General features: G+C 37.7%; 1 protein-coding gene across 3 annotated transcripts in view; it reads right to left on the reverse strand.

Moving 5' to 3' along the window:
• Positions 1-64: 64 nt before the first annotated feature.
• The window catches only part of LOC101852520 (delta-1-pyrroline-5-carboxylate synthase), a 42,198-nt gene continuing 29,880 nt past the window's right edge, over positions 65-12,382 (reverse strand). For all 3 annotated transcript variants that reach the window (XM_035968807.1, XM_005089341.3, XM_005089337.3), the window contains 9 exons: positions 11,836-11,998; positions 10,794-10,937; positions 7,725-7,942; positions 6,763-6,900; positions 5,806-6,001; positions 4,969-5,090; positions 4,160-4,346; positions 2,836-2,931; positions 65-2,222 (listed from right to left, as the gene is read on the reverse strand). In XM_035968807.1, the coding sequence (XP_035824700.1) occupies positions 2,026-2,222; positions 2,836-2,931; positions 4,160-4,346; positions 4,969-5,090; positions 5,806-6,001; positions 6,763-6,900; positions 7,725-7,942; positions 10,794-10,937; positions 11,836-11,998 (1,461 nt within the window). In that variant the 3' untranslated portion in view covers positions 65-2,025. The remainder of the gene's footprint in view (positions 2,223-2,835; positions 2,932-4,159; positions 4,347-4,968; positions 5,091-5,805; positions 6,002-6,762; positions 6,901-7,724; positions 7,943-10,793; positions 10,938-11,835; positions 11,999-12,382) is intronic.

The raw sequence follows: 12,382 nt of genomic DNA on the forward strand, positions 1-12,382 counted from the left end.
AAGCACTGTACCGACCACCATAATATTATATAAAAGTACAATAATACAACTACCACATCACCTAGTTGGTTCAAAGAGCACTTTTTAATTTCTTCTCATAGAGAAAACAAAACTTCTTTGCCATTCATAAAACTAAAGACGCAGGTGCACATTCATAACATTTCAGTGTGTGCGCTGTAAAGTCACAAAGCCAGACACACAGATAGATCACATCTCAACATATGCATACATAAAAACAATCCTCAGATGCATTCATGAATGGCAAACACCCATTCTAAGCATACAAACAAAAAATTTCAGGCAATGTGCAGTGAAAGAACAAATGAAAACTGAATCCTGAGAAAACAACATTTTGAGACAAAAACACTAAATGCACTTCTAAGTATAGCTAGAAAAAAATTGTGAAAATTTATCACTGAAAGACATTTTTCATTTTGACTCCTATGTTTACATATCATGAAAACAGACAGTAACTAAGTAACTACAGTCCAATTTTATTATTAATTTATTTACTACCACTTACAGTACAAATGAAATGAGTGAAAGTGAATCAAGGGTTCTTCTTTCTTCTCTTCTCCCCCCCCCCCCCCCCCAAAAAAAATGTTGGCCGTCTAAGAGTTTCATAGGTATGATGTATTTCATCTCCTCTCAGACTTAACAGCTAAAACAAACCAAACATCATTATCAATAGTGACTAAATTGTCAAGAAGCTTGGTTTAGTTTGGGTCTTATACAGCAAAGAGGAAGTAAATTTCCACACAAAGGCAAACATTTCTCTACTTCCATTTCATTCATACAGTAAGTCTGAAAAATCTTTAAAGCAATGAAATCTTTCAGTCTTTTACATTTACACCCTTCTGAACACAACAAAAGGAATTCTGGAGACAACATGCCTCAAGTACAGTGACAAGCCTTAAAAACTTTCCAAAGGAACTTTTCTAAGACTCAAACCTGAGAAACAAGTAATGTAGACAAACATGACAAACAGAGCAACTGATACAACCTCAGTATCTCACAAAGAAAGAAAAAAACCCACCAGGAATTTCACACCTTTCAAGCTTAGGTTTAGTCAGAGGAAAAGACTGCAAAAAAAGTTGCACCAGTTCATAAGCACTCACCTTAAAAGACTTTTACAAGAACTCACCCAAATAGGAAAACAACATTTTTTTTCACAATTTTGAGATATTCAAGTAAGAAATCTTTGTCAGTCGTTTAAAACTTACACAACACATTTACATCATATTCTTTTGGCAAAGAGACACACCATTCCCTTATCATTTTGCCTGAGAACAGATTTATTTTCAAAAAAGGACAGAGGAGAGGGGATAAAATAGGGAAAAAAACACTGATGCGACCATAGTTGACCCCATCACAGATCATTAATTAGCATTCTCTAAATGAAAAGAATTAATTTCATGATGTCGTTACATATATACACATGTTAGAATAAAGCCTCACAGTCGGGGAAAACGCCCCCATCAAGTTATTTTTAAAACCCAAACAACAGAAGTATAAAGTTATTTATCCACACGAAAAGTGCAAACAAATAAAGCAATTGCAGGGCAAATCCTGTATGCAATGGTAGATCACACCAAACAAAATAACATAGCACTTGATTATGTTTTTCCGGACCATGATAAAAAGTACAGTATACGGCAATTAACCTTAAGCATTACCAACTTACTTCAGTAGTATCAGTTCCCATCACAAAACATTCAGAATTTAGTACCAAAATGTATGCTGACCAGATGCCATATTGAGGTGTTTTTTAAATCCACTGACCAGATAAAAATATTGTCCTGGCTGTGAAGAACAAATAAATGCTTGCTACAATGCTGTCATGTGACAGGCTGAACACACTCCACTTTGGCGCTACCACATACTACTTCGTCACTCACGAAAACAGACCACTCACACTCACTTAAACCATGTAACTTTTGTCATGCATAATTTTAGTTTCGCTCTCAGTATTGACAGCCGTGATAAAAGCCAACCCGGACAACGAACACGCTGTTCCTTTAGTGGTCACGATGAGGAGCTGTCAGAGTCCTCATATTCTCCATACACTGGCAGTCTCTCGTGGACAAAACTGTTCTTTCCGCTGGAAAAGTCCGACGCGGCTTGACCGGACCCAGAAAGAACCCACTTGTGAGTGAGAAGACCTTCTAGTCCCACAGGGCCACGAGCATGGATGCGGGCGGTGCTCACACCAACTTCAGCTCCTGAAGAGTAAAAATGACACATCATAAATGAACCACTCAGACTGCATGAGCTAAGAACTGAAATAACCCGAGGCAGGTTATTTTATGCACCATATTAATAAGACTTTTCTTTTTAACAAAATGAAGGTAGGGCACATCTCAGATAGATTCAACAGTTTTTCTCGTCTCTTGGCTACGTATACGTAACACTATATCACAGATATTTGGGTGTCAGTCTGCTTTTCTGAGCTCGTACTTATAAATAAAATTTTATATGGAAAACCTTGCCGAAAGATAATTACACTCTGATCACCCTGGGGCTGGCCATACGACACAGCGTTTGAGCCCAACTCTTCTTTTTTCTCTCATAGCTTGCAGGAGGCACTGGCCACTTTCTGTGCCTTTCTCTAACTTTGGAGAGTACTTTCCACAGCAAAACTTTTGAACGAGATGAGTCTTCCACCACACTGTTTCCTTACTAAGACTGACATTGTTTGCATTATGTCCAAGAAATAGTGGCCTAAAAATAGTTTATCTGGCACCAAGAGGGCATTTTATGTAAGATAACCCTTCCAGCCTGACAGTTTGCTCATACTAGGATAAGTATTTAAAAAACCACTTTCATCTTACGTACCTAATCCAAACCGATAGCCATCAGCAAATCGGGTGCTAGCATTCCTGAAGACACAAGCACTGTCAACCATCTTGAGGAACTGAGCTCCATTTTCATCTGAAACATCGGACAAAGCAAAACTTGTTAAATGCACCACAAAAAACTGATGAGTACATATCTGCATGTCTTGAGTCACATCTCAACAATATTTTTAGAAATCCCCACCTTCATCTGGTTAGTGGATGGAAACAGAAACAAAGGCAATGATGAAATAGCTCTTTCAGAATCAGAGGCTGCACTAATTGCTGCATATAAAAAAAGATAATGGACATAAAATTGCACAGGCAATTCTCTAAAATGAATCTGTGCACAAGCAGAACTAAGTATATTCTTTAACCATCTTGTCCTGGGGTGTGGCGATAGCTCAGTAGCTATTGTATGAGACTAAAGCATGAATGAATCTGATTCAAATCCCCAGCAAGGCATTTCTAATCTTTGAATTGTGTGGGAGGTATTCTTTATCCACATGGCTCAGTCCTATGAGAGAACAACAATAATTTTAAACGGCATGCCTTTTAAATGCCCTGGACATACTTTGTTTTGTTTTAGTAAGAGTTTTACGGCACTCGCAACTGAATAATGTCATATGAGCGCGCGGACATACTCTATACCAGTGGTTCTAAACCTGGATTCATCAAACCCCAGGGTTCCACGAGTCAGTCTCGGGGGTATGGTTGAGGTCAAGACACACACACTTCCCATGTGTGTGTCCATTCTGTTCTCTGAAAGTTTGGTGAATGAATGTACAGAACTTGCAGGGCTTAGTAACTCCAAAAAGGTTAAGAACGCCTGCTCTGAAAAATAAAGCTCATTCAGTGTAATTTTGAGCAAAGGTTAGAGGGTTTCTGTGATAGATCATTATTCTTCACTATCCTTCTGTTGTCTCTGTCTGTCTGTTTTATTGCTTCCTGACAATGTAAAATACAGTCGAAATTGTTCAAGAAGGCCACCCACTGACGAGGAGAAAAGTGGTAGTCTTAGAAAGTCGGATGTCTTGGACAGGGTCATTGAGATATTTTTAAAATGCACTGGAGTGGTCCTTTGTATAGGCCATTTGTCTTGAAGAGGTGGCTGTAAGAGCAGATTTGACGGTACTGTGCAAATCAAACCCTATTCCAAAGACAGTGCATACATCTTGGTTAGCATAAACCAAAACTCAGATCCTGATAAGTCTCTATACTTAGTAGAATATAGACAGAATCACAAGGATTCTTCATATTATTATCTTCTCCTGTGAAGAGATATAAAGTTTGGGGGGGGGGGGAAAACATCTGACGTTCCTCACCATTGTTTGTGACGATGGAATCTGTGTGAGAGCTGCCGTACTTGTTGATGTGAGCGATTGCATCATCTAAGTCATCAACAATCTCCACAGCACACTCAAGGTTGCCATACTCTGTCCTCATTGAGGCAGCTAAAGATGGGCCAAACCTGAGAACCTGGCCTAGTCTGGGACCCGCATGGATTTTCACCTGTAATGACAAACCAAAGTGGCACAGAGGTGATGTATTTGACAAAAATTTGGATAACAGTTTGAAAAAAAATATCAAAGACAGAAATAAGAACTTCCATTATATTTTGCTCGTCTTCAAGTCTGTAGGTTGATCTTTGAAAACCATCTGTTCTTTAGTCTGTCTTGACATTTTTATTCCCCAGCACTAACTGACCATCATTGTATTAATATGTTCTTTTTTAAATCTAAAAAGCAAATTAATCTTTTAACTTCGAGCCTGGCAAAGACGAACAAACAAACATATAATTTTAGAAATGACAGGTGTATTTAAGGACAACAAAGAACAGCATCTACCTCATCAGCTTTGAAATCCCATGTTTCTTAAACAGAAGGGGGGGAAAAAACGGAACAGACGAGAAATACGTGTGATAAACATAATGGTGCAACAAAACACAGCTCTTTACAAAGTAGTTGCAAGGAAAAAAGATCGTTAGAACTTTTTTAAAAACAGTAATTTTCTCCCAACACTTGACAACAGATTTTAAAGCTTATAATAATTCGAAACATTAGCGGCTTTCAATAGCAAACAGTTGGTCCTAATTCAGTTATGCTCATCAGTCACAGATAGTCTGTTCACTCACCCCTTGAAGTCTCAGCATTTCACAGGTCTTGTCAAACAAGGTTCCATTTCGGTGGGACTTGTGTATGAGCAGGGTTTCCATACTGTTACAAGCTGCTGGGTAGTCACACTTGGAATCTTTCACTGCAATGTTATATATACATATTATATTTCAATCCTCTGCATTGATATGAAGATCAGATTTTTTTCAAAATACATTTCTATTGACTCTTTCTATACCTTGAGCCAGAATAACTGCCCCATTTCTGACTCTTTGTGAAAAAAAATGCGTTTTTTTATGCCCCCATCGATTCAATTTAGATAGCTGGCTTTCACTCTGCCTGTAAAGGTCAACTTGCACTGAGAAGGATGAAATGCCACAGCAGAAAAACTGAAATAACCATGAAAAATTCTCTACACATGGGAACTGAATTCAGGTCTCCAGCCTGAGAGGATGTGGTCACCAGAATGTGTCCTTGAGCAAGACGTGATAAGCCAAACTAAACAATACAAGGCCCTGCACAGTGGCAGCCAGGAATGGCGTGTTTGTAGTATTATATCTGTGTGTACAAGTATGTATGTATCTACTTATGTATAATATATTTACATCATTGTAAACCAAATATCCCCAGAGTGGTCAATAAAGTGGACTTTATTTATTATCTTTATACCATTTTAAGATATGATTGTATAATGATTTACTATTTGCTTATACCTTGAGCGAGTACAACTGCTCCACATCGACACACTATTGGTCATTTAGTGCTGGGAAACAGTAAGACAGAAACAACAGAGGAAAAGTAAAGAAGTGGGACCTAGCAGTAGCTCCCTCCCATTAAAAAGTGCACATAAAACTTACCAATATGTAATGCCATTTCTGGGTCAACATCCTCATCAATGTACACATGGCAGATGCCCTCGCTGTGGCCCAGCACCGGGATGCCCTGACTGAGCTCCTGAATGCGAGAGACCAGCTGCTCCGAGCCTCTGGGCACGATCAGGTCGATGTACTGGTTCAGATGCAGCAAGTCTGCGATGTCCTCCCGGCGGCTCACCTTAGGACATTTTTGTTTGTTTGAGTGAGTATAGAGAAGCGCATCGACACACTAATGGTCATTTAGTGCTGGGAAACAGTAAGACAGACCAAAACAACAGAGGAAAAGTGAAGAAGAGGGGCCTACCAGTAGCGCCCACCAACCGTCCCCCACCTTAGGACAGAAATAACAATAAATTGTTAAGGATTCTAAAAATGTTACTGGTATTGGTATTCCTACTAGGCTTGTTGCACATCTATCAACAAAGAGTTTTCTTTAGTTTTAGTACGAGTTTTATGATACATGCAACAAAAATAGGTCATACAAGGACAAGGATTAGAGGTATTACTAGAGAGTAATGTACAAATAAAAAGAAAAGAAAAACGATGATAGATGTTGGATAGGAAAGAAGGAGCAAACCACACCAGAACACCTACTAACAAAGAGGGTACACATTAGTGTCATTCCAGAAAAGTATAAAAGGCAAGCATTTGACCAAAACCTTTTCATTTTAAAAAAAAATGTCATCAGGAATACATTGCAACAGAAATGTTTGCATGTCAAAGACAGACATCAAATCAGATTTGTATTTCAACTATACAGAATAGATTCATTACCATGTACAGAAAGTCCCCAAAAGACATAACATTCCATAAAATAAAGAAAAATAACACCCAATGCACTTAGTGTCAAAACCGTTACCCATGAGATCAAAAAGTCAGTTTACACTGACAATCTGACAAGGAAATGTTCAGAAAAAAAAAAAAGAAAACCAAACTCACTAGGGCCACTGTATCAGCAGGAGCATATGGTTCAAGGGCCTCTTGCACTAATGAAAAGAGAATCTTATTGCTGTGTGTTGCCTCAGACCCTCCCTTCAGCAGAAGTCCATTTCCACTGCATATAGACAGAGCAGCCACCTGTGAAAATAGTTTGATAGACTTAACACATTCAGCATTGTTTTGTTTTTCTCATCACTGATCACAATCTATGTTTCTATAATGCGTTCTTTATAGAATCTTTCAATTTTCAATCAAGAATATCAACATGACAAACGTACAGAAACGGAAAACCAATTTGTTCACAATAAATGCAGGTGCTAAAATTAAAAACATTTGATTTTGAGTCATAATAATAATAATAATAGATAGCATTTGTATAGCGCATATCCCCACTCATCAGCAGGCTCTATGCGCTTTACACTATATCATTACCCCAGCAGACCATAGAACACTCCGAAACATTCTCAGCTTCCCGGGAAGCATACAGTGCAAGCAGCCGATTAAGCGCTCAAACACTTACAAACTGACAAGACCTTTCGCTGTCTATAGCCGGGTACCCATTCCCACCTGGGTGTAGTGAGGAAAATTCGTGTAAAGTGCCTTTCCCAAGGACACAACGTCGGGCCCCTGACGGGATTCGAACCCACGACCTTACGGTTGCGAGTCCGAGAGACTAACCACTAGGCCACCGACGCCACATGTGTGAAGGATGACAGATTTGACTCTAAATAATGACTATGGAAAGATGAGCATTATTGTGACAGACTTTCCACCTCATTTTCTTCATTCTTCTTGGCTGAAATAAGTAAGAGTTGTATATTCTTTAAAAACAATTCTCCCTCTTCACATCAATAAAAACTTTTAACAAAGGCATGAAAGGGGCACTGTACTTTACGCTTATCTGAGTCAACAACACTTAAAGATTCATGGTTAACTGGCTATATAGGAACAGATTTTCAAACCTGTGGCAGAGCATCTGGCCTTGACTCAAAGATGACCAGCAGCACTCCAATGGGAACTGTCTTCTTGTCCAGAACCATTCCGTCAGCCAGACGTGTTCGCTGGACCACACGACCCACAGCATCTACGGAGTCCTTGCCAATCTGCCGCAAGCCAGTGGCCAGAGTTTCCAATTTCTGATCACTCAAGTACAGGCGAGCCATCTCGGATTGCTGCATTCCTGTGTTTGAGAAAAAAGCATGGCTCTCAAACTGAAGTTTACAGTTGGCATGAGAAGTCAGTCTCAATATTCAACCTAAAATGAATCATTCACTCAAACGGAAAACAACAACACTGTGCCTTATTTTCCCTTTATCAAAAACCATTTCACCTGGTAAATTGAAAAAAAAAAATTCACTCCTCTAAAGTTGATTTTGCAAAAACTGGAAGAAAAAGCAGCAGCACACAACTTCCACTTCAGACATCTGACAGAAATTTAGTGTTTGTTATTTTTTCAATTAAATAAAACTTACATTACTTTTTCAAACATACTGGTACCAAGTCAAAGTTAATTAGATATTTACTAACTCTTTTAAGCCTGAATATTCCAAGATTAAAGCTTTCTTTAAAAGCTTCCTACTCTCTCTATCCTTGTTCTTTCAAAACTCTATGTTACTCGTCACTTTTTGCTTTAAAAAGAACATAGAGTAGGACATTGAGCCTTGTAATTGACTGCAGCCTGCAAAGTGGAGACCAACAACCAAACATTTTTTTGTAATTAATTAAAATTAAACTTTCTTCAATAGCTACCCATACCTCTTGAACTGAGAAGACTAAAGGCACTATATGGTATCCAAGTAGGAAAAAAAGCAACCTCCTGCAGGTACCCTTTTTCTTTATAGTAAACTTGTATCTACAGCATCAGCAATGACAATTGGATTAGTAGATGATTGTGCAGCAGACACAGCAAATATCTTAGGCTAAGAGTGGGTACACACTGTAATTTGACTTTTCCATTCCAACATGTGACAGCTTTTCACTTTCACACTCAGTACAAAAAAAAAAAAAGAATTCAACTCCCTTAAACCACAGCAAAACGAAAGAAACCTCAGATAGAAGTCAGGAGTGCAAACATGTTTTGTGAGAGATGCTTCATCTTGTATTGCTCTTGTCAACTACTCTTCCATTAGAACTCTTTTAGGGCTTTTGTGATAATTAAAACAAATATATTGTTTCAGCACTTGAAAGCCTAAAAGCTTTGTGGATCCTCAAATATGAGAGAAACACTTATCTGACAATAAATGTTCAAAATTACAAGGAGGCCACAGCTAAAGAAATAACATTAAAAGGTACTGCCACATCTTTAAGTTAAACAAAGAAAGTGTTCAGTACAGTATCTTGAAGAAAAACATAGCACAATTTATCACACAAAAATTCTGCTTCTGGACTGTGAATGTGTCAAATAAGAACTATGACAAAAACTTCACAACGCAAACCAATTAACTCATTTAATGCTGGACAAACACTAACCAGACTATAAGTCTCATTTCATCCAAACCAAAGACAGTACATTTTTGCAAACTGTTTACCCGATTTTATCAAACACTCTGCATTAACATACACTGAGATTGGAATACCTTTTCCTAAAGATTCTGCTATTGAAAGAGAATTTTTTTGCATTCTAAATAATAAAAATAGTAGTCCCATGTCTCATCAAAATATAAACCGATTCCAAACACTAGCCCAGATCCTGAATAACATATTCTGGCACTGACAGACAGTACATAGCTTTCTTTTGTGTCAGAACAATCAAAGAAACCCCCTCCCCAATTTTAAAAAACAACAAATAAGTGGTCAAACCAAGTACTAAAGTGGACCTAGTACTCACTTGTGGAAAAAGGTTAAATCACAAAATGATGCTTTTTGTTCGTAATCATTTTTCACACAAAAGTGATGGAGAACTCTGATAAGAAAGCAAATTTTGACGTGAAAGATCAACTTTTTCAAGACATTGTGGCGGTTATAAGATAAGAAAATGTTCCCTCTTCATACCATGTTCAAGATCACTGAGAGAGGCTGGGAAGTCAAAACACATCACGTTACATAAATTTGCAAACAAAACATGATACTGTCTCCCAGATTACAGCAGTTTCAAAATTAGAGTTCAACAAAAGAACAAAATCCTGCAAGCATCAAAAACAAAAAGAATGAGTTGTGCTTTGCCCCTAAATGTATTCTCAAGCCATTCACCTTTCAACCTCAAACAATCTTTTCGGCCATATTCTACTATCCAGTTGGCACACTCTAAGCTTTCCTGAGATTTTAGTCACCTCTTTAATTTTACAAATTAGCTCCCACTGTTTTCCTCCCTTGTTGTTGTTGTTAGGTTGTTTACAAAGACAGTGAAACTCCTTTACCTCAACTCTGCTAGAAGAAAACTGAGGGTAAACTAAGTATTAATTTTAGTTCCTGCTTGGACACAACTTGAGGGAAAAACCTGATCCTGAATCATCTGAACACATCTTGAATGCAGTCAGTACTCAGCTCTGAAAATTTGTTCACAGAGCAACTCGGACAGACCAGCTCTCTAGCAGTTTTGTAATTCTTACCGCGTTTGCACAATCACTATTCAGTGGCTAATAAAGCCCTCTCATTTTTCTAGAACTAAGCCAACCAGAATTACTTTATCTGAGCAACAATAATCAATTTTCATTATCTAAAAATCCAACTTTTAAAATCTAAAAGAAACAGAACACCCACTCGTCTTTTCTTAAAAGCCTTACAAATACAACGCACTGAAAAGGCTAAAGAAAAATAGTATTAAATGGTGGAGTAATGGTGAAAACACAAACATAATGAATAACCTTTGTTCGTAGCTGACTGTGAGCAAATATTAAGCCATCTTCAACAACAAAATGGAAGACTAAATGGGCAATAGATTTTTTCCTTTAAAAAAAAAGAAAAAAAAGGAAATTAATGTATACTGGAAAAAATACAATACACATTTAATACAATAAAAGATCTGTTTAAAAAAAGTTGTACTCATTCATTTCCTCCCTCAGCAATTAAACTACAAACTGATGTATTATTACCTGCAGCAAAAGCTTGTTGCACATCCTGTTGGTTAGCCTGAAGGATTTCAGACTTCCTCTCCAATAAGAGGTCAGCCAGTCTGTTCACAATGGCTGTCCGGTGCACTCCTGTCAAAGCTTGAAGGCACCTGCCCCCTTCTCTCGCTATGGATACAGAGACATGATAAATATACACATCCCTCCCGATGTCTTTTTTTTTTAGTAAGTGTTTTACGGCACTTGCAACATTATAAGTTCATATAAGTGCCGATGATTAGAGACGTTACAAGAGAGTAACAAACACAAAAAAGAAGGAGGAGAGATAAGGACAATAGATGTTTGATAGAAAAGAAGAAGCAAACCACACCAGAGCACCCACCAACCACCCACCCCAAAGTCTACATAACAGAGTACTGAAAAAGACCAAACATGAAACTAGTATATTATGAAGAAAAAAAGTTGATCCGAACATCCTTTACAAATTTTTACAAAATTTCCATCGAATTTCAAGCTTCTAAAAAAATTCCTTCCAGAGCCATAGCTGGAGTTTCAAGCACAAAGAAAGTCATTCCAAAGGCAGAGCACATGGTTCTGCCCATCAGGACATTGCTCTGAGAGTGAGTACTCAAGAAAAAACATGAAAAAACTGACACCAACTTAAATTGGACATAAAACTTTTCAATGACAGACCTAATCAGTATCCTGCATTGCCACAGTCACAGTATATGCACAAAGATAAAGAATGTCATATCTATCTATAAATTCTATTGAAACAAAGTTTTGTTACATCTGACACACCAACATTACTGAACAATTTTGAAACTTGAATCAAACGTATGAACAGTTGAATTTGACAAATGGTATATTAAAGCAGAGCAATAAAAAAAAATCTACAGTTTAACTCCGTCAGCTTCTAGAGGATGTCATGCATTACCATACATGACTATCAATGACTATCAAGCTCTACGATTAAGTAAAAGCACCAAGCTAGCCTCTTAACAAAAAAATGGACAGCAGCAAATAATATCCATAACAACACCTGCTGATTACATAAAATGCATACCATTCTTTGCTTGCAATTCCACCGGAGTCCCACGAGCTTGAGCCTTGGTGAAAAAAGTGCCAACCTTCTTGCCTTTAATGATATTCACTATAGCATTTTCCTCACAGCCATTACAAATCACAACCGAACAGTTCCTAGCCAAGGCATAGGTGGCAGCCTTCACCTGGAGAGCAGCAAAAGAGGTATTCCCCAACTTGAGACAAACAAGCAAAGAAATTACCCATTGGGAGGGTCATGGTTTTAATGACATCAGTCAACCCATTGTGGGAGGTGGTCAGAGAAAACAAGATACATATCCACGGTCCCAATTTTGCAATCATGTCCGGAAAAGGAAAGGGGAAAAAATATGAGTTATTAGATAGTCAAGTTTGATACCATTAATTGTTTACCCACCACTTGGAAAATGCAATAGAAATAATGATTCAATTAAAAAATGTATTCTTTCATTTCCAAATTTAGTGAGACTTGTTTTAAAAATATACTTCATCCAGAAAAAGAAAAGAAAACTATTCTGAGTTTTATAAAGTGCATTGAAAAATGATACTGG

Source organism: Aplysia californica, unplaced genomic scaffold (assembly GCF_000002075.1).
Source record: "Aplysia californica isolate F4 #8 unplaced genomic scaffold, AplCal3.0 scaffold00005, whole genome shotgun sequence".
In the NCBI taxonomy this organism is placed as follows: Eukaryota; Metazoa; Mollusca; class Gastropoda; order Aplysiida; family Aplysiidae; genus Aplysia; species Aplysia californica.